The sequence below is a fragment of the Euphorbia lathyris genome, chromosome 5 (assembly GCF_963576675.1).
Source record: "Euphorbia lathyris chromosome 5, ddEupLath1.1, whole genome shotgun sequence".
NCBI classification, from domain to species: Eukaryota; Viridiplantae; Streptophyta; class Magnoliopsida; order Malpighiales; family Euphorbiaceae; genus Euphorbia; species Euphorbia lathyris.
The window spans coordinates 52,653,157-52,677,296 of NC_088914.1; the positions used below are offsets into that span (position 1 = coordinate 52,653,157).

The 24,140-nt window shown below is 35.0% G+C and overlaps 2 protein-coding genes across 2 annotated transcripts; both read left to right on the forward strand.

Moving 5' to 3' along the window:
* Nucleotides 1-5,556: 5,556 nt before the first annotated feature.
* Nucleotides 5,557-11,692, forward strand: LOC136228984 (uncharacterized). The gene is made up of 3 exons (XM_066017498.1): nt 5,557-6,045; nt 7,272-8,670; nt 10,225-11,692. Exons 1-3 carry the CDS (start codon nt 5,676-5,678, stop codon nt 11,387-11,389), a joined length of 2,934 nt encoding a protein of 977 aa, XP_065873570.1. The 5' UTR covers nt 5,557-5,675; the 3' UTR covers nt 11,390-11,692.
* Nucleotides 11,693-13,153: 1,461 nt separating this feature from the next.
* Nucleotides 13,154-15,454, forward strand: LOC136228985 (protein MAIN-LIKE 2-like). The gene is made up of 5 exons (XM_066017499.1): nt 13,154-13,373; nt 13,592-13,806; nt 13,912-14,661; nt 14,741-15,151; nt 15,238-15,454. Exons 2-5 carry the CDS (start codon nt 13,711-13,713, stop codon nt 15,355-15,357), a joined length of 1,377 nt encoding a protein of 458 aa, XP_065873571.1. The 5' UTR covers nt 13,154-13,373; nt 13,592-13,710; the 3' UTR covers nt 15,358-15,454.
* Nucleotides 15,455-24,140: the final 8,686 nt, after the last annotated feature.

Below are 24,140 nucleotides of genomic sequence, written 5' to 3' on the forward strand. Positions count from 1 at the left end.
AAAAAATTCACATAATTTCATCAAATTACACCCATTTTCAACCAATTTCATATCTTGCAAAACTAACTAAAATTAGATAATAATAAAAACAAAAACAACTTTTCAAAAACAAAAAAAAAAATACAACAAAAATAAACAATGTATATCATAAACACACATAAGGAAATAACTTTAAGTTTTTTTAAAAAAGTTAAAATCACATCACCTCTAATTTCACCAAAATCCATAATTTGTGAAATTGAATCCAACTGGATTTCCTTCCAATAAGTTATGGATTTATATCTAAATATTTTAACTATAGAGGTATATGTCAACCTGTAACTTATAAAAATAGGTTCAACATGATGTATATGTAAATATTTATTTTATTTTCCAATTCATGATGTATATGTAAATATTTATTTTATTTTCCAATTTACGAGTCAATAAGATTTTCTTCCTAACACGTTACTAAAAGACTTTGATATTTTCTTCAACGACTTCCTCTACTTAATCTTTCTACTACCTTTCTACTCCTTCTTAGAACGTTCAATCTTCTACTCAACATCATTTTTCTCAATAATTTTTTTTACTTGAAATAAACGTCTTCCTCGACTCTTTCCTTTTCACCAACCACCCATAACATTTTTTTCTCTTTCAAACACAAAAAGAGGTAAATGATTATTTAAAGGGTTAATTATAAAAAACTACCATGTGGTTTGGTCGATTTGCGATGTGATACCTTTGGTATTTTTTGTTACAAACAGGTACCTGTGGTTGTCGCCGTTACCAAAATCAAGGAAACGGTAGAAAATCTGTTAAAAATCTGACGTGGCACAGGGGCAATTTAGGAAATTCAATTTTTTAATTTTTTTTAATTTTTTTTCTCTCTCCTCCTTTCTCCTTCATCGTTGCTTCTCTTCTTCTTCTGCGTTTTCTTTTCTTCTTCTTCTTCTTCCTCCTCCTCCTCATCTCTTTTCTTCTTCTTCTTCCTCCTCTCTTCTCTTCTTCTTCCTATTTTTTTCTTTTTTTTTCTAATTTCATTTAATTCTGGAAATTCCAGAATCTGGAATTTCCAGATTCTGGAAATTCCAGAAATCTGAAATTTCCATATTTCTGGAAATTCTAGATTTCTGGAAATTCCAGAAATCTGGAAATTACAGACGTGATGAAGACGTTCTTCACGTCTGGAATTTCCAAAAATCTAGAAATTCCAGAAATCTGGAAATTCCAGACGTGAAGAACGTCTTCATCACGTCTGGAATTTCCAGAATTAAAAAAAGAAAAAAAAAGAAAACAAGAGGAAGATGAAGAGAAGAAATAAGGAAGAAAAAGAAGAAGAAAAGAAAGGAAGAGGAGAAAATGGAAGAAGAAGAACGTAAAATGGAAGAAAAATGGAGGAAAAAGAAGAAGAAAGACGAACGAAGAAGAGAAGAAGATGAAGTCAACAAAAAAGTCAAAAAAATGTGTTTCCGAAAATACCCCTACAATTTAACAGTCAAACAGCCGTCTCCTTGATTTTGGTAACGGCGACAACCACAGGTACCTGTTTGTAACAAAAAATATCACAGGTACCACATCGCAAATCGGCCAAACCACAGGGTAGTTTTTTGTAATTAACCCTTATTTAAATCGTCTATCATATCCTGCAAAGAATTCGCTTTATAACCATCCAAACTAGAAGAAGTTGATGATTCATCTTTATAAGCATGAAGTTTAAAATCCACTTTTTTTGTTTCGCTTAACCATTCGTAAAGGTCTACAGATAGCGGGAAAGAAAACAAAACAACGAAAAAAAAAACTAATTGAAAGAAAAATGGAAATTAACAAAATCTAAAGAAAGCGAAGAATTCGCTTTATAACCATCCAAACAAGAAGAAGTGATGCTTCATCCTTATTAGCGTGAAGTTTAAAATCCACTTTTTTCGTTTCGCTTAATCATTCGCAAAAAAAAAATCTACAAAAAGCGTGAAAGAAAACAAAACAACATACATAAAAAAACTGATTGAAAGAAAAAATACATAATATCTGAAGAAAGCGAAAATAAGCAAAAACGGAAATAAACGAAATCTAAAGAAAGCAAAGAATTCACTTCATAACCATCTAAATTAGAAGAAGTTGATACTTCATCCTTATCAGCATGAAGATTAAAATCCACCTTTTATTTCGTTTAATCGTCACAAAAATCTACAAAAAGCGGGAAAGAAAACAAACAACTAACATATAAAAAAAAGGCTTAATACACCCATTGCCCCTTGAAGTTATCAAAAAAGTTTGTTTGACCCCTGAACTTATATGCTTGTGTTTGTTTAAAGTGATATATATGATTAGGTCCATAAATCTATAAAAACGTCATAAAAATATAAAAAAATACAAAGTTAATTTATTTTAAAGATTTAAAATAACGAATTAGGCCTTTATTTTTTAAGTTTTGATTAATTTTTTTTAAAGATTTAGACAAATTTAAATGTACTATATCACTTTAAACAAATTCATGAGACAAATGAATTACTGTAAGAAAGTTCATGAGGCCATTAGGTCACTTGAAACAAATCCGGATGACAAATAGATTGTTTTAAGCAAATTGAGAGGGACTAAAAGGATACTTTATAAGTTTAAAGAGTCGAACAAACTTTTAAAACAAGTTTAAGGTACTCTTGATATATTAAGCCTAAGAAAACGGAAAAATTATAAAATTGGGTCAAATGGAAGACTCATTTACATATTTAATCCATTTACTCAACCTACTACATATCTAGACTATGTTTGTGTGACTTTCCCAAAATACCCTTAACCTTTCATCTTCCCCCTTCCCATTTCTCTTCCTACGCGAACAATTGCTCTTCCTCAGATGATTCCCAAACCTTTGATCTTCCTTTCTTCCTTTATGTTTCGCGAAATCTACACCATTTCTCTACATCACAATGTTTTTCTCTTCTTCCTCTCTTCATCTCTTGATTCTTCATCTTCCTATTCCTAGAAAACGAAACCATGGTTCTTCATCTTCATGTTTCTGCTCGTCTCTTGGTTTCTTTCTTCTTGTGCGGATCGAAGAAATCGTTATTCTACGTTATTTTCATCATTTTCCCCAGTTTATCATATGGTTATTGACGATTTTAATGGTGAAATGCGGGAAAAATGTAAGTATCTACTGTTTTCTTTGTGTTTTTTTCCAGAAAATCACTTCGTGTAATCTGATTTCGCGAAGGTTGCCAGGAGAAAGAGCCTAAAATTATGACGATTTGACTTCACGAAAACGGATTACGCGAAGTCTACGAAGACAAAAAAAGTTCATGATTTTTCCCTCGCAGACTTCGCGTAATCCATTTTCGCAGAGCAAATCGTCACGTTTCTCCTCGCAGACTTCGCGAAATCATCGTTTCTTGAAGTAAAATCATCATCTTCCTTGCACATTTATATTCTCATACTTTGTGAATCCTCTTTTCGCGAAGCCAAATCGTCTTTTTTTCTGCCTAACACGATTAAATTTTTTCTGAAAGTGGTTGAATACATAACATCCCTTTTAGGAAGGCGGTGTACTGGGATGTAGAGGAGGTGACTTTCCTTCTGATACAATGAGAAATTCCCATCAAGATTGGTCACATTGACTTTGAAGTGATTTGTTAGGAGTTTATTATGGCAATCTCGTTGTGGAATTTGTGAAACATCCATCCCAAAAGGTTTGGACTTCCATTTCTCATCCCAAATGGTCTAGACTTCCAATACAGGGAGAAATTTCCATCCATATTGGTCACATTGATCTTAAAATGATTTGTTAGGAGTTTATTGTGACAATCTTATTGTAAATTTTGATAATGTTAGGATTTTAATGTTGTTATTATGGTAATCTTGTTGTAAATTTTGATAATGTAACGATTTTAATGTTAGAATCCCTTGTTGTTGTGTCTTTTTTTTTGTTATATACCACTTCGCAAATTTTGTTAAAACACGTCCAGATTTCGCAATATGTGAATCAAAATCATCTACTAACCCAACCATTGTTTTCGCATATTGCGAAATCTGCGAAGTCAGACGAGAGGGAGAAAGACGAAAGACTAAAAAAGTTTTAAGTGTTTTATATATATATATTAAGGGTATTTTGAGAAAGTCACACAAACATGGTTTATATATGTAGTATGTTGAGTAAATGAGTTAAATATATAAATGGGTCTCCCATTTGACCCAATTTTGTAATTTTCCCAAAAAAAAAAAAAAACCATCGAAAGAGAAAAAAATACATGCAACATATAAATATGACATTTTTTAACTCCCCTAGTAAGTAAGAGGAAATTACATGGAAAATCAATTTTAAATTTTTATTTACTGTTAACTATCCTCTAAAATTGTCTTATATCATTATATTGTACTTTTAATTTGAAATATCAGAATCTCATTAAACTAATTTTAGTTTTGTCAAATTACATTACAGTTACTAGACATTAAATTACTTAATTTATTATTAATTAAAAGTTATTTTCCAAATTCTATATTCAGTTAGCCATTATCCCCTATCTCTTTCATCGTTTCCTTTTAGTTGATTCTCCAGTCTTGCTTCCTGATTTCTCTTTTTTTTTTTTTTATTATTTACAGTGTGAAATCAGGACAAAAACATGGAACATTTGTTCTTCCCAAACAATGTATCATGACAAATGAATGATAATCAACATAATTTGATATTTTCTGATTTATCAATATGAAAAGTTGAATCTGATTTAACCGTCTATTGCCGATTTTCTCTATTTTGAATCTGGTTTATGCGGTTTATGGTCTTCTAGTTTCTTGTTTTTTGAAAACATTGAATGTAAAACAAATTGGATTTGTAATGCAACCAAAACTTTAAAATTGCAAATGAAGCTACTTTCCTGTATTATCATCTCTTATTTCTGGAAATGGATACTGTTTATCATTTTCATTTGAAAACATATTTGTTAAGCATAAACTATAAGTTAAAAATCTAATCATCAACTCATTTTGGGGATTTCTTGAGATAATAACTTGGTAATATCTAATAATTTCTAGAAGATACATAATCGAGAGTTCCTCGTAGATTTACAGACTAATTAATTTTCTATGAAAATGAATTTCATATTTCTTAACTACAAGAAACTTCATCTTGTGTAATATAAGTCCTCATTCAAGAATTTTTATCAGCAAATTCACGTTTTATCTGCAAATACTATCTATTTATATTGGTAATAGAATGTCTCACCTGCAGAATGTGAAATTAATTCATATGTTATAGAAAGAAATAATATTTTTCTTTCCTTCCAAAAGTGGAAATACTGCAGTTATCTTCCAAAAGTGGGAAATATTGCAGTTATCGTTTGTGGGACATAATGAGAATTAATTTTAGCATTGTGAGACACTTGTATTTATTTAGAGCAAGTGTGAGTTCTATTAACTAACTATCCCTAATAGTAATGGGCATAATGTACACAACAAAGCCCATCACACTCAGGGCCCATTAGTATTTCTAGAAATCGGCTTCATCAAATTTGGTACAGTCCGGTCCAGGAATCAGTTCAGCATGTGCAGAGCACGTGCTGCAGGGCTTTAACGAGGGTTTTACATCTCCAGCCACTCTTCATGTTCGTTCCTTCCTCGTACAATGCTGGTTGTGATCCTTAAACCCATCATCTCCGCCAAATGACGCAAATTCCTTTTCCAATTATCTCCCAAAACCCTAACTATAGATCATGTCAATCAGACACTTCTCTTCAAAATCTCTCCTTTTTCCCTCCCCCTCTTCACCATTCCCTTATTCGATCTTCGTTTCTCACTTCTGTTCTTCTTCAACTCTACCTTCCCGCCTCAACTTCCCCCAGCGCCATCTAGAGGAGGAGTCGAGGAATGTGAGGGTTTCTGTATGGTGGGATTTTGAGAATTGTAATTTGCCTGCTGGTGTTAATGTGTTTAAAGTTGCGCCAACGATCACGGCTGCAATTAGGGAAACGGGGATTAAAGGTCCTATTCAAATTACAGCATTCGGTGATGTTTTACAGCTTTCAAGGGTTAATCAGGAGGCTCTTACCTCCACTGGAATCCAATTGACTCATGTTCCTCGAGGTTTTTTCTACTTTTCTTATCGTTATTCTCTTTACTTTTTTATTTTTATTTTTCGGGTTTGAATTTAGTAGCTGAACTATTGATTGTTTTATATGTCAAAAATGAAAAATATATTTTTTTAATAAACGAATATGTTCTGAAATTTATTTTTTAATGTAGGAGAATGGTATCCTCAGTTTATCAAAAATTGTGGGTTGATGTTCTCTACTTTTAAATGTTGAAGAAGGAAGCTGCCTTTTTTTTCTATAATGTTTTAATATAGAAATCTGAATTGGTACAACAATTGGTTCAGCTATGGAAGGCTGCCTAGGAATCTTCATACTTATTGCATATTTTTTAAATTATATTAGGATGCCTTTTCTTTTTTTCTTCAATAAGGGTTCTTTGGTTCTATTAATGTTCTACATTACCAATTTGTGTTATTTATTTTGATATTTTCTGGTGCGGAAATTATGTTTTGTGTTATTCTGTTGTAATCAATCTTATATGAAATTGTCCTACCCCATATCTTTTTCTATTTTGCAGTTGATTATCTTTGAATTATTAACTCCATGAAGTTGCTACTAATATTCATAGTTAACGTTCTGCTTACGTCATAAGTAATTTTCTGTTACTATATAAAATCAGTCTTCTGCCCATATTGACTAATCTTTCTTTTGCCTATTCTTTTGAGATGTATTTTGGTGATTTTTTCTCCTCCTATTTAACCTGTCTCTCCCTTCGTCTTCCTGTTGGCCATTGCTCTTCAAAAATTCTACTGGACTAAAACTCTTTCCATCTTTAGAGGATTTACAGTGTCAGTTTAGCATAAGGCTTCTGAATTTTCTTATCTACCATATTCATCTACGGGTATGTAATCTGAAGTGGCATCTGTACCACCTTATTTATTAATATTATCATAAATAATGGCATTCCCTTGTACAATTGGGTCTACTGTAGACAAGATTTTTGCCCCATTTTGAAAAAAAAATTGTCCTTCCGATAAGACTGTAATACTTGGACAAGAAAGTTGTATGTTACATTGTACTGAATGTTTAACAGGAATGGAATGTTTTTCTACATATGAAATACTTGTTTTCGGTTGCTGCTATACACTATTCACAAAAGAATATAAAGAAAAACATCCATGGGGGAAAAGATGATTGAACATAAAGCACCTTAACTCTCTCATTATTGAAGTAAACATTTTCCATAGGCATCTCATTTTTGCAAGTACTCTATTGCAGGAGGAAAAAACAGTGCTGATAGGTCTCTTCTCGTGGACCTTATGTGCTGGGTTTCCCAAAATCCACCACCTGCTCATCTTTTCTTAATTTCTGGGGACAGGGACTTTGCTAGCGTTCTTCACCGATTAAGGATGAGTAATTACAATATAATGCTGGCAAGTGTAGATCATTGTCCTAGTGTTCTTTGCAGTGCAGCAAGTGTCATGTGGCGCTGGAATGCATTGGTCAGAGGGGACTGTTTAACTGGAAAGGTTTTTAACCAACCTCCTGATGGTCCCTATGGTTCTTGGTATGGCAATTATACAGTTTCTCTCGAAGACCCATTCTCAGTCGAACAACCAACACTTCCACAGACTGAGGAGTTGAATAAGATTCGTCCAGTACCAAAAGCAGTCATGAAGCAGATCAAGGATATATTGAGTTCGCACCCTAAAGGAATCACAATTGATGATCTTCGTTCTCAATTGAATTTCATTGATAGAGATTACTATGGATATCGAAGGTTCTACCGGTTTCTCATGTCCATGCCAAATATTTTGAAGCTACAAACCTCTAATGGGGCACATATTATACATGGTATTGGTATAAAACCTAAACCAGTGGAGCCCAATTCATGTCTATCCAATGATCCTTTAACAAGTTATGGAATAGAGTGTCATCCTGAGCCTATAAAGCCAGAAGGAGGAGAAATATCTGTTTCTGAATCTGTGGTGAAGGATCCATTAATGTCTTCATCCTTGGAATCAAGCACAGAAGGCTCTGCAAGCAAAGTCCGAAATTTCCCAGATGAGGCTGTCAGCATGGATAATGAAAAGCCTCTGAAAGAAAGTGTAGCTTTCCATTCACATGATGAAGTAGTGGAAGTGGCTAATTCATCAGTAGGTGGGGATAGTATTTCACCTGTCATTGAACAAGATTCTAAAACTGAAGTAGAAGTAGGTTTTCTTAAAAAAATAAGGCGAAGATGGTTTGGGAGAACCGAAGATGGTTCTGCGATTGACAAACATGGTCCACAAGTAGATAGCCTTGGAAAGACAGAAGATGAAAAAAAAATTGTAGAGCCCTCAAGTCAAGAAAGTTATCCAGTATCTCCCACATCAAACTCTTTATCCAGTAGTGGACCAACCCCAGTAAAAGAAACTAATATAAGTTTGGATCCTTATGATGGAGAAAGAGGGAAAATTCCAAGTTTACGTAACCGGATTTTGCAATGGTGTAAGGTTGGGGGCAAGAGTCCTGACCCTGATGTAACGGCTGATCAACCTGGGTTAGAGCCCAAACAGATACAAAGTCACTCTGGAAAGCATGAAATATTTTCTGAGGATTCTTTTTGGAGAGACATGGACTCCTTTTTCAACTCAGAGCAGGGATCCCTTGTTATTTCACAATCAAAGACCAGGTTCACAAACTTATCTACCTATATATACATATTCAAAATTAGCTTTTTGGATCTTCGCCATGTGATTGATTGTATTGATAATGTATCCACCTTGTTCTATTTTGATGTTCAAAAAATGGTTACTATATTTCAACTTCTTATTTCCATCAAAGTGGAGTTGTCAAAAACTCTTAAGACGTATAAGAATTTTTCTCTTTTGCTTCCAGTTGCAAATATGATTATCTGATGCTGTAATTTTTGGATTAGTCTAGGTTTTAGGCCGTTTTTGCTGGCCTCTGATCCTTCAAATTGCGAAGTTTGTTTAATTATCAGTCTCTCTCTATTAGATAAGCCCAACTGATATGCATAAACTATAGGAAAACAAGGCTTGACCGCTTAGCAGATGATATAAATATGTCCACATGTTAGAGAAAATAGACAAGTAATGGAATGGATTAGCAAGTGTAAGAGATTGGCTGTGAATTTTTTTCAATGATCATGTTACAAGATTGCATTGAACTTTTTAACTGGTTGGAGCTTCTTTTCAGGCTGCAGTGTTTTTAAAAGCCCTTGAGGCACCTCCTAGGCGCTCAGTCGAGGCGAGGCAAGGCAAGGCCGGAGCGCCTCAGAATCCCTGGGTGAGGTGCCATCTAGGTGAGCACCTCAGCCCAGGTGCAAGGCGCATAAATGCGTGCTTTTTTAATTTCCTGTCACGTTAGGAGCTATAAATACTATTTGTGGAAGGAAACATTAATTTCTTTTAATTATGATGTTGCTACCTTACACTTTAGATACAATTTTGGAAAGAGAATATACAAGTTAGGGAACAAAATCGTTATTAATGGTTTGATTTTGAAAACCGGATTTTAGTTTCAAAACAAATTAGATATATTTGAGGAAAGAGGATGAATAGGAAATTGGCAAAACTTTAGAAGATTAATTGGGGAGAGATGTTTATCTCTTCAAAAAGAAAAAGACTGAAGATAGCCAGTTTCTCAAATACTAGAAAGTAAGGATAAATAAATAAAATAAAAGGTTCTGTAATCATAAGAAGATTAAATTTGCCTTATATGAGTCGATGTTTATTTTGTGGAACTTAGATATTATTTTGTTATATGTTTTCACCTGTTTTTAAGTAGCACCTCAGGCGATGTGAGGTCTCATCGTCTCAAGGGTGCCTAGAGCTATTAACAACACTATCAGGCTGTAGCATAGATTTTAGAAGTTGACAAAAGGCATACAATTTGGTAGGAGCCTCTTTGACCATTCACAATTCCATAGGATTGAAGTCTGAAGATTGAGTATCAATAAGATTATTTTAAACTCTTAGAAGTGTGAATAGATGTCGAAAAGAATTTACTACTGTTGATATAAAAGGAATTTAGTAAGCCAAAAAGGAGTAGTTTCATTTATCACATTGAGCGTGTTCTGTAGCAGTGTTCACGCTTAACACATTGTTTAAATTTTAATGCGAACAATTTTTTAAAGTTAGTAGGTTAACTTTATGATTCTGATTTGGGGGTGAATATCAACCAAAATCATTTTTTGACCGTACTTCTATTTGTGCTTTCTCAGAGAAGAGATGGCTACATATATGCAAAAGGATGGACCTTTGATTCTCAAAACACTAACGGAAAGTGATGTCCTTCAGTTGGTTGACATTCTAGTCTCAGAGAAGAAATGGGTAGAAGAATATCCATTTGAAGCTTCACCTTTCAAGCTTACTAGGTGTTCTGGGCAGCATGCTTCCTCTGGTCATTCTCATACTTCAAGTGGATTGGCGTCTATTTTTTCAAGCTCATCATTAAAATCTGATACAAAGAGGCAGCCGGACCACAAGGAAGATGGAAAACCTGGAGGTGTTGAGAATATTTCTCATGCTGGAGACTCTAAACCAGTTGGCTGTACAAAACCTTCAGGAAGGTATAAAAAGAAGACATTAATTGACTGTAAAAAGCTTGTGAGTGAGATATTGAAGGAGTTTCCAGAAGGATATAATCTTAGCGGTTTCAAAGTTCTTTTCCAAGAGAGGTATGGATATGATCTTGACGTTCAAAAACTCGGTTACAATAAATTGGCATCATTGCTACAGATAATACCAGGGGTGAAAGTAGAGTCTACATTTATGGTTCCTTCTGATGAGATGCCTAAAGTGGGTGATGTACCCAATAGCTGCGAAAGCAATAGCATTCATTCATCTGCAACTTCTGGTAGTGAATTATCTGATACATTGCAGAGTGATGAACCCGACTCTACATGGGAAGAACTGGGTCCTATTGAAGAAAAATGTGCATACCCTCAGTATGAGCCTTTTGTGAGTGACGATGAATTTTCAGAGTCAGAAGGAGAGGCCTCGCCTGTAGCTCAACTGCAAGGGCAAGCAAAGTCTAGAATGGACAGTGAAGATAGCTCATTGCTCCGAATTCTTGATTCATGGTACAGTAGCAAGGATGGTGTCAATAGGAAGGAGAAATCAGAAAACGTGCAAGACATGATGAATTCTTCCAGTAATGGTAAACAAACATGTAATCAATCTGGTACGAGGAGTAAGAGTGGAACTTCATTAGAAAAACATGGGAAAAAGCAAAGACCTCAGAAGAGCTATTGTTTTGTTGCAGACCCTGATGCTGAGGAATGTGATGGTAATGGTTCTGGTTCAAATGACCCAAACAAGCTGATTGATGGAATAATAGGTAGGCTAAAGACAGCAAAATCAGGTGGGGTGAGGATGCGGAGCTGATCATTTTGAAACAACTCTGCAATATCAGCATACGTAAGATTATTCTTTTTTTATATTTTCTGAGTTCATCAGAGAAATTGGTCATGAATTGGCCTCAAGTTCTGGTTTAGTATTACATTAAATAAGTGGCATTTATGAGCAGTGATGCAGGCAAGTAAATTGACTTATTTCGGCTTTAAAACATGAAATTAAAGATAATGGTTTAGAATTCACATAGAAAAGTTGTTAAAAATGGATTTGCTTGTTCATCTGCATTGCATTTTATGTACCTTAATTAACGTTGAATTTTGACGTTAGATGGAATTTCTTCTTTATTCATCACCTCCTCGATTCAAAAACACCATCTTCCTCCGTCTATACCATGCTAGATTCCTCACTTTAACATGGAAACTTGTCAGTAGGGGTAGCAACGGCGTTGGGACGGAAATGCATTTCCCACTTTGTCCCCAATGTTTATGGAGATGATTTTGGGGAATCCAGGATACTTTCATCCCCATCCCTTCCCCATGCGGATCCCCACTGGTAACGGGGTTCCCATGCCCAATAAAATAAAATTAATTAAAAAGAATCCCCACCAGATTGATGTATTGAATCCACATGTGTATACTATTGTACTCCTTAATCTTTGAAGTTTGATAGGCCATTTTGTGTATTGCAATTACAGCTGTACCAATTTTGATAAATCTTCTGCCAAGAGTTTTTTTTGTTCCAAAGAAATCAAATTTATTAGTTTACTGGGTGAGCCTATGCATTAGATTAATTTTTCGATGTAGGATAGTGGCAGGCTCACATTTCTGTTAAAACTGATGAAAGTGTTTCCATTATGTGGTTTCGTTCTAGCCCTGTGAATAGACCGAAATACCCTTTGCACTAAATTTCAAAAAACCCAAAACCTCTCAAGAAGCTGAAACGATTTTTGCTCAAATTAGTGAGCCGAATCATGGATGGTGATAGAAACCGTAAAGGAAAAGCTAAAATGGTACGATTTACCATTTTATTTCGTTGATTTTTGTATCGAATTGAATCTGTTGTGGTTTTTAAAAATTTCGGCCGGAATCGCAGTCGGGCATATGAACATCACGCCCGATCTACGGTTCGGGCGTATGAGTATCACGCCCGACCAGTGGTTCGGGCGTGATAGCCACATGCCCGAACCAATGGTAGGGCGTGATGCTCATACGCCCTAACCACTGATAGGGCGTGATGTGCATACGTCCGACCAATGGTTCGGGCATGATTCCCTTACGCCCCCGTTTTTTTTAATAAAAATTAATATTTTTTAAAATTTTAGTAATTTTAGTTTAATTTTAGTAAACATTTAGTATAAATTTTAGTATAAAAATTAATCTTTTTTAAAATTTTAGTAATTTTAGTAAACATTTAGTATAAATTTTAGTATAAAAATTAATATTTTTTAAAATTTTAGTAATTTAGTGTAATTTTAGTTTAATTATAGTAAACATTTTAGTAATTTAGTGTAATTTTAGTATAAATTGAGAATAACTATATTATAATTTTATTAGTTTAGTAGTATTTTAGCATAATTTTATAAATTTAGTATAATTTACATTATTTACAATTTTATTAATTTAGTGTAATTTTTTTTTGTAGACGGAGCGGCCTACTAGGGGTGGGAAATCCATCCCGTCATCTGCTCGTCGTCTAGATATGGACGACGAGGATGATACACCACGGCATACGAGATTGCGTGGTATAGATATTTCTGGTCGTAGGCGGAGAGGGGCTGCGACGGAGTAGGTGAGGAGGGGGCCGATTGCGGATCAGGCCGATATTCATGGCTCAGAGGGGGCGACTGATTTTGATGACAGAGAGCCCGATAGCGATTCTTTTCAGGACTACCTGGATGTGGCAGCCCGGTCAGTGCGACAGTCCGCTGTTGCACATGATCACGAGGTTGAGGAGAGCGATGAGCAGCCGACCCCGGGGAGACAGCCGACCCAGCGCGTAGGAGGTCGTTTTGCGAGTACAAGTATTTTAGTATTGTTTAGTATTTTTTAATATTATTTAGTATAATTTTAGGATAATTTAGTATTTTTTAGTATAATTTTTTAATAATTTTAGTATAATCTAGTATAATTTTAGTATAATTTTTTAATATTTTTTAGTATAATTTAGTATAATCTAGTATAATTTTAGTATAATTTTTTTGTATTTTTTAATATAAGTTAGTATAATTTTCAGGGACAAGCAAACGTCCCAAAGCTAGTGAGGACGAGAGCTGGGTAGTTACTGCACCGGTTGATGGTGGTCCCGTTGATGGTTCCGTGATTCCTAGTTTTCTAGGACATGTTGCCTCATGGATGTTGGGAGGAGAGATTCGGTCGTTTCTGACATGCTACAACAGATCATCAGCATGCCGAGATTTGTGTCAGTGGTTTACTGGTGCGTCACCCGAGGTAAGAATAATATAGTGTGTCAATTTTTGTTGTAATTTGTATTTTTAACTATAAACATACAAAACATTCAGTAATTGTATAAATTGTATATGTGTCATTTTACAGCTGAGGGAGATGATCGAGAGGACTGGTTTGTCTCACCTTCCACATGCCATGTTTAAGAACCTCGACACTCCGCTATTGACTGCGTTCGTGGAGCGGTGGCAGCCCGATACGAACTCCTTCCACATGCCGTTCGGGGAGATGACTATCCAGCTGCATGATGTGTGGCAGATTCTTCGGATCCCGATCGACGGTCCGATGGTGTCCGAGTCTCCCCCTACTGACTCGATTCATGCCATGTGCATGATGATGTTTGGGGTGAGTCAGGCTGAGCTTCTGTTGCCGACTAGTCATTTATGGGCAGGTGGAGGTGTATTTGTTGAGGCTGTACAGGGGCTACTCGCTGAGGGTAGGGATGACGCTACTCGGGCCACAGCGTGGATGTGGCTTATGCTTGGATCCATTCTGTTTGTTGACAAGAGTGGAGATAGGATTAGGCCGGCCCATCTTCATGAGGTTTACAGCGGTGTCAGCGGGGCAGCTGGACTATCATGGGGGTCTGCCACACTAGCCATGTTGTACCGGCAGCTGGGGATAGCGAGCAGAGGAGACTGTTCAGGTATATGCGGATGTTTGACCCTACTGCAGGCATGGATATATGAGTATTTTCCGGTTTTTCGGCCACATAGAGGAGCTCACTTGATCCCAGCTGACCATGTCCGTGCACTGAGATGGGAGGTTGGGGTACCAGGCAAGACGACCGCCCGACTAGATATCTTTCGGGGGCAGCTGGATCGTATGACGGCGGCAGAGGTATTTTATAAAATTTTAGAATTTATTTAATTATTATTTATAGTATATTATTTTTTTATTGAGTATTACTTTTTTCCAGGTGACGTGGTTGTCTTATGGTCCTGTCGCCGATGATGATCGGCTTCGAGTGTCCTACGCCGGTTGGATACGGTGTAGAGACATCGTCGAGCCGTATATGCCCGACCGAGCGCTGCGACAGGTCGGATATACTCAGCCTATCCCAGCTGAGCGTATTAGACCTGATAAAGCAGTACGACCATGGAAGTCGTTATCGTACAGGCTCACGCATTCCTTAGTCACAGTTGAGGACACCTGGCGGAGATTTCCATCGGCTCGGGGCATTGATCGGAGGAGATGCCGACCAGTTGGATACGATCCCACTGCCTGTGATCCTGCTTATATGGATTGGTATAGGCAATATTCGCATCCCCATCTCCTTCATGCACCACAGGCTGGACCGGTACAGCATGCTCGCGCCAATAGCGAATTTGTAAGTTTATTATTATTTAATATTATTATTTAGTATTAGTTTATATGTGTTTAATTTTTAATATTTATTTATTACTTTTTTTTCAGTGGGTTAGCTGGTTGTGGCGTGTCACCCAACTATCGGCTACCCATCGATCTGACGAGGATGTTCCACGCATTAAGAGGGAGATGGATGAGTTTATGGATGCGTGGCATCGGGCGAGCTGATTTTTTGTTGTAGACATTCATACATTTAAACACTTTTTGTTGTAGATATTAAATTTACTCTATTACGTTTATAAATGTTTATGTTTATTAATGTTTATTTTAGTTTGTGTTTTTAAATTTTTTTTTGTTAAGTACATTTATGTAGTTATGGGCTTAACGGACTATTTACGGGTTTAACGGTCTATTTACGGGATTCATAAGCTATTTTTTTGCTCTCTCGATACACGGGCGTGTGAACATCACGCCTCCCCGTGTGGTCGGGCGTGATAGCCCTACGCCTCACCGTGTGGTCGGACGTGATAGTTCAACGTCCGACCACACGGTGTGGCATGGGGCTATCACGTCCGACCACACGGGGAGGCGTGATCTTCACACGCCCCACCATGAGGTGAGGCGTGATGTCCATACGCCCGTGCATCGAGAGAGCAAAAAAAATAACTTTTTCCACCCCAAAACCTATGAAAGGGTAATTTCGTCCTTCCACGGGGCTAGGGGTGGGAAATTGGGGCTGGATTTAACAACACCCTTCTAAAATGATATGTTGCAAGCTTTTGTATGTGTCTAACCCTTGGGATCATGCATTTACTTTGTTGTTTAATTTATTTGTCAAAGGTATTAGTGTTGACGTTATATGCGTCTACTTGGAGAAATCAGTTCAAAATGATACCGGTTAGCATCACATTTAAGGAGTTTTTCTAATACATCCAATCAATTAAACTTTTGAAGCATTGGTTTCTTATTCATATACTCTGAGTGATATTTAAAATTAAAAAGTTTATTTGGAGATTTCTACGGAGATATTTCGGGGATCCCCATGGGGATTTATACAGCAACGGGGTGGGGATCCCACTGGGATGGACATAAATCCTCATCCCCATCCACATTTAGGTTTGCCCATCTCCTTTTTTTGCGATTATTCTCAGTCCCCGTCGATTTGGATATCTGCAGTTGTTAGATAATCTCCTTCCCGTTGCCATCTATACTTATCGCGGCTATCATGAACAATATCTCTCTCCTCGTCTATACCAACGTACTCCAAAAATTACAATTAAATGTGTTCAACAGGAAAACTTACTAATGCCACCTTATTTCCATTCTTAAATGAATCGAATATCTACATTAATTAACATCATTATGATCATGTTTAGTTAACTGCCAATGTTCCCTAAAAAAATGGGTTGAATGCATATGATAAGGTTATTAAATATCAGTTTGAGCTTCTCAATAATAATAGTACTAGCATAATTGACATTATGATCATTTTGCATACCTTTCCATTTACAAGATACTTAGTTCCGAAGATTCTCTCCCTTTCAACCAGAAACTTTCACATTTTCACTCCCGTTAACTTAGGCAGGCTTTGTTTGATAAAGCATTTAATTACTTAAATTAAAATGTTAAGCATTTATTTAATTTAAGTGCTTTTGATAACGATTGCTTCTCCACCACTTAAATTGGTTAATTAAATTAAAAATCACTTATTTTGATAAGTCAAAATATTTAACTTAACGTTTTAAGTTAAATATTATCAACTAATATTTTTATAAGAGTTATATCATTCAAGATTTTCAGCACTTATAATATTCAGCACTTAAAATTCAGCACTTATTTTTTCAGTACTTAATTTTCAGTTTTATCAAACAGCACCTTAGTCTTCTCTACCATGATACTCTCAATTTCTGTTTTGCTTGTCGATTATATCTTGACAAACAGATTGTTGAACGTGTTTTTGTTGTTTATTTTATTTATTTTAATTTCTTTAATGGCTCAATTGATATGGTAAGTGGTTGCTAATTTTTGATTTTTGCTATTTATCGCCCCAAATGACTCATCACCGCTCCCATTGAACAATTTTGTCCTTGGCACGAATTTTTTTAGAGAAAATTCAAAATTTGGTCTAAACGGATGCGGCATACCACTCGACCCATGGCTGGAATGGATGCCATGGGTCGGGCGGGATGCCGCATCCGTTCTCACCATGGGTCGGGTGGTATGCCGCATCCGTTCAGGCCAAATTTTGAAATATGCAAAATCGTAAACTTTTAGTGACGAAAAATATTGAATCATTCAATTTTTTTGACGAAAAATGAAAAATTCTCCTATTTTTTGTGACGAAAAATGCAAAATCGTCATGAAAAATATGTATTATTTTCATGAGTTTTTTTGATAAAAAGATGTAAATCTTAATGTTTCCGACTCGTAATCAAAATTATGAGAAGGGCAAAAAAGTCTAAAAGGAGCGGTGATAAGTAATTTGGGGCAGGTATTTTAGCAGTTCACTAATTTTTAGGTGTTTTAGTTCATATGCGAATCATGAGCACGTGTTTGATGTAGTTTTTTTTTTGGTATTTAAGAAATTTAATCAGATGAAATGATATATTATCATTCAACCATTGCAACAAAATGGTATCAGGGAGGGTTAATATTCTTAAGGGACTTGTGATTGAGATAATTTCTTCTCTCTTTTTCCCCCCGCTTTCTTCTTTCATGGATTCAGAAACTCCTTTCACTGATCTACCAATCTTTTACGGTGACAGTTATCAGATCTGGGCAGCTAGGAGGGAGGCACATCTAGAGTCAAATGATCTTTAGGAAGTCGTTGAGGAGGACTACAAAGTTCCTCCATTACTTGCAAGTATCACAAGGAGAAGTGATTAAGAAAATCGAAGGTAAGAGCTACGTTGTTTGCTGCGGTCTCCCCTCAAATCTTTGTTAGAATTATGACATTCAAACCAGCCTTTGAAGTCTGGAATTTAATGAAGGAGATGAAAGAACTAAGGGAATGCAATTTCTAAACCTGGTAAGAGATTTTGAGCTCCAAAAGATGAAGGATTCTGAGGCCGTGAAGGAGTACTCTGATAAATTGATTTCCATTGCAAACAAAGTAAGGCTACGTGGTTCTCAATTTTCTGATTCCATATTAGTTCAAAAAATTCTTGGAAATGTTGACCGTTATAAGGCTAAACTTGTTGTAAAAAGGGTATACACAGAAGCATGTAATCTATTATGGGGATACGTTCGCTCCGCTAGTAAAAATAGAAACCATTAGGATGCTTATCTCTATAGCAGGAAATCAAGACTAGCCCTAATGTCAACTTCATGCGAAGAATGCTTTCCTAAATGGAGATCTTGAAGAAGAACTCTTTGTGGATCCTCCTCCAGGAACAAACAATGATGACAAAGTGTGCAAGCTTAATAGAATATTCTATGAGTGAAGCAATCCCATCGAGCTTGCTTTGGAAGATTCTTAATTTTCATAAAAAAAAGTTAGGTATAAGCAAATTGATGGAGATCATACACTCCTTATCAAACGGATTCCAAACAAGATTACTGCCCTCATTGTATATGTAGACAACATGGTCATTACAAGGAATTATACTAGTGAAATTACTTCACTTCAAAAACACTTGGAAAGTGAGTTTTGCAAGATCTTGGTCAATTAAAATACTTTTTAGGCATTGAAGTTGCAAGTATGTTAGATTTTATTGATTGAAACATGCATGCTTAATAGTAAACCAGCTCAAACTCATATGGAAATGAATCATAAATTAGTTATTCAATAAGATCAAGTACCTACAAACATAGAAAGGTACCAAAGGCTAGTTGAAAGACTTATTTACTTATTGTATGCAAGGCCTGATATTGCATTCATAGTAAGTGTTGTAAGCAAGTTTATGCATGCTCCAAAGTGAAGTACATATGACAGCCATTTATCGCATCTTAAGGTACTTAAAACCTTCCCCTAACAAGGTTTATTTTTTCAAAAACGGAAACCTTGAGATATGGATTCAAAAGGGGCTAGAGATCAAACCGATTGAAAGTTTATCTCTGTTTACTTCACATTTTTTTTAGAAAGAACTCAGTTACTTGGCAAAGGAAAAAACACAAGGTGGTAGCAAGGTCAACCACAGAAGCTGAATTTATTGGAATGCCTTATAGAGTGTGCGAATTGTTGTGGATTGAACGAGTTCTATGAGATTCTGGCCTTGCTAAACTAGAGCCCATGATGTTGTTTTGTGACAATAAATCTGCAATATCTATTGCAAATAATGTAGTTCAACATGACAGAACAACATTATAACAGCACTATTGTCCCCGCTTAACATATTGTTTTCCTAGATTCTGATACGTAGCAGCACATAGGTTGCTGCCTCTGGCAGCTTCACTAGCTTTTGTCATGGACAACAAGACCCCAACCCGAACCTCGACCTGACCCTAATTGATCGGTGGTTTTAAAAAAATTCATGGATGAAATTCTGAATTTGATTAAAGTTTTTCTTTTGTTCTTTATTAATTCCATTCCAATGACTTCCATTGTAGTGAATTAGACCTACGATCGAAAGTGTTTCGAACCTTCTCATCTTGAATTCAAAATAGAAATCAGAGACGAAGTGAAGAATGAGATTAGAGAGGAAGTGAAGAATAAAGTATGTTTAGATAAACGTGACGACTGATTTATTTATGCTTATGATGATACTTTTGGATTTTATTATTTAGGTACTTTTGGATGTTGATATTTAGGTGCTTTTGGATTTGTTGCTTTACGATGTTTATTTAAATAGGCGTTGCTTTTTGGATTATAAATATCATCAATTACTTTATGTTATTACGTTAGAAACATTGTTGCCTTATACTCTAAACATCGCTGTAATTACAAACTTAAACATCGTTGCCTTCTACTCAAAACATTGTTGCCTTCAACTCTAAACATCGTTAAAAAACCGTTGCTTTTACGTTACAAAGCGTTGCACTAGGTAAGAGTAAAGTTGTTGCTATAATTAAATTCGTTGTCTTTATAAAATTGTGTTGCTTTTGGAAACCAAAAATCATTGATTTAGAAAAATAAGTGTTGTCTTTGCTAAATAATGTCATTGCATTTGTAAAACAAAGGTGTTGCTAATGGCTAAAAACATGTTGCCTCTACTATAAAATATCGTTGCTTTTAGACCCAAAATAGTGTTGCCTCTAGATAAAAACGTTGCCTTTAATTTAAAATAGTGTTGCCTATTTTTACTAAAGGCAACTATTAATAAATGTAAGATAGTTACTTTAGGGTTATTTTCCCTTGCCTTTTAATTGTATCTTTCGACCGTTGCACTTGGATGAACAACGGTATCTTCGATGTTGCATTAGAGAAAATTTTGTTGCCTTTGAGAGCAAAGGCAACCGTGAATATACCAATGAGAAAAATGTAGCAAAACTTGTTGCACAAGGTTTTTTCTAAAGACTTGGGATTGATTACAAGGAGACATATTCTCTTGTTATGGATGCGACTTCTTTTTTATATCTTATTAGTTTGGCAGTACAAGAAAGATTGAGCATGTGCCTAATGGATGTAGTTACAACTTATCTATATGGTTCATTTGATAATGATATTTATATGAAAATCCTTAGGTTCAAACTACGAGAAAAATATGAAAATGAGAACTTTATTCGATAAAGTTACAAAGGTCTTTATATGGAATGAAACAATCTGGGTGCATGTGATATAATCGCCTTAGTGAATATTTGCTAAAAGAGGGTTATAATAATGATCAAATTTGTCCATGTGCTTCCAAAAAGAGATGAGAAACTGAATTTTCCATCATTTCTATTTATGTAGATGATTTGAACATTACAGGAACTTCTGAAGATATTCCAAAAGCAGTGGATTATTTGAAAAAGAAATTTGAGATGAAAGATCTTGGAAAGATAAAATTTTGTCTTGACTTACAAATTGATCGCCTTAAAAATGAAATTTTTATTCACCAATCGATTTACAAAGAAAAGCTCTTTAAAAGATTTTACATGGACAAAGCACATTCATTGAGTAGTTTAATGGTTGTTCTGTCACTTGATGTAAATAAAGATCCCTTCCGACCTCGAGAAGATAGGAAAGAGATTCTTAGTCCTGAAGTACCATATTTTAGTGCAATAGGTGCACTAATGTATCTTGCTAACAATACGAGATCTGATATTGTATTTTCTGTCAATTTATTATCTAGATATAGCTCTGCACCTACTTGGAGGCATTTGAATGGAATTAAGCATATATTCTGGTATCTTCAAGGAACTATTGATTTGGGTTTATTTTATGCATATGAATCTAAACCTAATTAGTTGGCTATGCAGACGCGGGTTATTTATCTGATGCACATAAAGCTCGATCACAAATAGACTATTTATTCATATATGGAAGTATAGTTATATCTTGGCGCTCTACGAAGCAAACTATTACAACTACTTCTTCAAATCGTGTTGAGTTAATAGTTATTCATGAAGCAGGCCGAGAATGTGTTTGGCTAAGATCATTAAGGAGGCATATACGAGAATCATATGGTAGATCATTAGATAAAAGAACCCCGATTAGAATACATGAAGATAATGCAGCTTGCATTGCTCAATTGAAGGAAAGCTACATTAAAGGAGACAGAATAAAGCACAGTTCACCAAAAAAATTCTTTACTCGCAATCTTCAAAAGAATGGTCAAATCAACATTCACCAAATTTGATCAAGTGACAATCTGACAGATTTGTTCACAAAGGCATTACCTTCTATAACTTTTAAGAAGTTCGTTTATGTTATTGGCATGCATCATCTCAGAGATCTTCAGTAATATTACGAATAGGGAGGAGTAAACACTGTACTCTTTTTCCCTTAATCAATAGTTTTGTTCCACTTGGTTTTACTTTGTAGGATTTTTAATGAAGCATTGCCTTATTCGTGTGGATGGACATCCAAGGGAGAGTGTGTTTGAATGAATTGATGGATATCCAAAAAGCAACCATTGTAAATCTTTGTAATTCTTCATTTATTTAATAATATAACTCTCCATTTCAGAATGTTTGTAACTTCCTAAGTTATGTCCTTATATAACCTATATGTTCATAAGTATATATATATATATATATATATGTGTCTTTCATGTATTACTTACAAGTGAAATACAAGCATAAATATAAGAAAAATACTTAGTTTATCTCTATTGTTCTTATTCCAATTCATACTATTTGTCTTATTTCATAACAGATTTAATATAATAATAATAATCTACTTACAAAATAGGATTTCAAACTATTAATACATAAACTTAAAAAATAATAAACTAAAAAGACTTAATTAGAATTTATAGAACGGCACATTGGAGAGATGAATATTTAATTAATTAATTAATTTACAGGATGTAACTAATTAATTTGTAAATCAATAAATTAAACTCCCTAACCCTCCAAACCTAATTGTATATTTCGGTCAGCCCCCTCTTTCTAGCTTAGAGATTTCGGCCAACATATAGCAAAACACATCTCACCGTTTCATTTTGATTCCATTCTTCGGTAAGCACCGGTTCTAGTTCGATAGTTGTTCTTGCACCTGACTACGAATATCTTACTACTTTGTGTATTCTTCAGTCGTCTCTAGAAGAGATAGTCCAGTATGTTTATATCCTTAAACGGGTCTAAAAAAGTTTTATTCAATCAATGATTAATGGGCAAAGATCAAACTATAAGGGATTATAAATATATTTTAAACTATAATTCTACTGCGTTACAGTTGATTAACTGGCACTAATCTCTAACAGTGGTATCAGAGCAAGGTTTAGTCCGTTTTGATTGATTGAAAATTAAGAAGATTTGGTTTTTATTATTTTTCCAAATCAGTTTTGAAATTTCCTATCAATTTCTCGCGTAGAAATTGTTCTTTTTTTGTCTGTGTTTTTTATTTGTTTGGTTCTAAAATTGTTTTTTTAAAATAAATTAAAAAAATTTACAACATCAGTTTTAAATAGAAAAAATAGTGCGCATTCACGAAACAGCAGTCGCAGGACTGCTGTCCGCGGACAGTAGCCCCGGTTGCCATCTCGGGACGCGAAAACACCAAATTTAGTTCTAAATTTGGATTTTTTCGGACATATTTAACCTTTTAAATTTTTCTCGGGTAATTTTAATTAAATCTGAGCCCTAATACCGTTTAATTAAACGTGCTTTTGGTTAAAATTAATTGGTATTAAAACGTTTTTTATTGGCATGCATATTAATTTAATCGAATTGATAATTTGTGTTAAAAATTAAATATGGTAAATTTGTGAAATTGGCCAATAGACTGTGACACTGGTTAAATTGGGAGGGCTAAATTTTAGATATGTGACGATCTTAAAATTCAGTGCGAGCAAAATTATAATTTTGCATCTAAATGAATGTTAACCGTTTGGATCTTTATGGGCCTCAGTCACATATGGTAAAATTGGTCATTTCACCATAAGTAACTCGACTTAACTTTATTAGATGATTTTGGAATGTCATGATCATGCATTATATTTGTATTTCTTACCGTGGAGCAACGTGTTATGGAGTTCTATGGACCCTAAATTAAAGTCTGTTTGTAATTAAATTATTTTGGGAAATATGGCATGTGTGTCATTCTTTTATTAATGTAATTTCATAATAGGTTCTATTTATAAAATTGTAATTGATCGTGAAGAGGTCCAGATGGTCCAAGCCCATGGTGGGAGCCCAACGAGACTTGAAGCAAGCTCGTGAAGATTAGATAGTTTATCTAGTTTCACTAGGATGTTCTTAAAGGCTCATAGAGTCTCTATGTTTATTTTTGCTTTATACAATTGCTTAGTATAACATGAATTATAAGTAGCATTGATCACCAGATCATCACCCGCGATAATTAAATGTTAAAGTCGTATTACTTAATTAATCTGGATAATAAAATATTGAGTTGCTTAAAAGTGTTTTCCAGATTCACACATCTTCCTCCGAGGTAGTGTTACAGTGTATGACGTGCCAAAGCATGT

What these genes read in the sequence shown, in the direction of transcription:
- LOC136228984 (XM_066017498.1), top strand. Translation starts at nt 5,676, where the DNA reads ATGTCAATCAGACACTTCTCTTCAAAATCTCTCCTTTTTCCCTCCCCC. An exon ending in ATTGACTCATGTTCCTCGAG is followed by an intron (nt 6,046 to 7,271) that starts GTTTTTTCTACT and finishes ACTCTATTGCAG; the next exon opens with GAGGAAAAAACAGTGCTGAT. An exon ending in ATTTCACAATCAAAGACCAG is followed by an intron (nt 8,671 to 10,224) that starts GTTCACAAACTT and finishes GTGCTTTCTCAG; the next exon opens with AGAAGAGATGGCTACATATA.
- LOC136228985 (XM_066017499.1), top strand. Translation starts at nt 13,711, where the DNA reads ATGTTGGGAGGAGAGATTCGGTCGTTTCTGACATGCTACAACAGATCA. An exon ending in TTACTGGTGCGTCACCCGAG is followed by an intron (nt 13,807 to 13,911) that starts GTAAGAATAATA and finishes GTCATTTTACAG; the next exon opens with CTGAGGGAGATGATCGAGAG. An exon ending in CTCGCGCCAATAGCGAATTT is followed by an intron (nt 15,152 to 15,237) that starts GTAAGTTTATTA and finishes CTTTTTTTTCAG; the next exon opens with TGGGTTAGCTGGTTGTGGCG.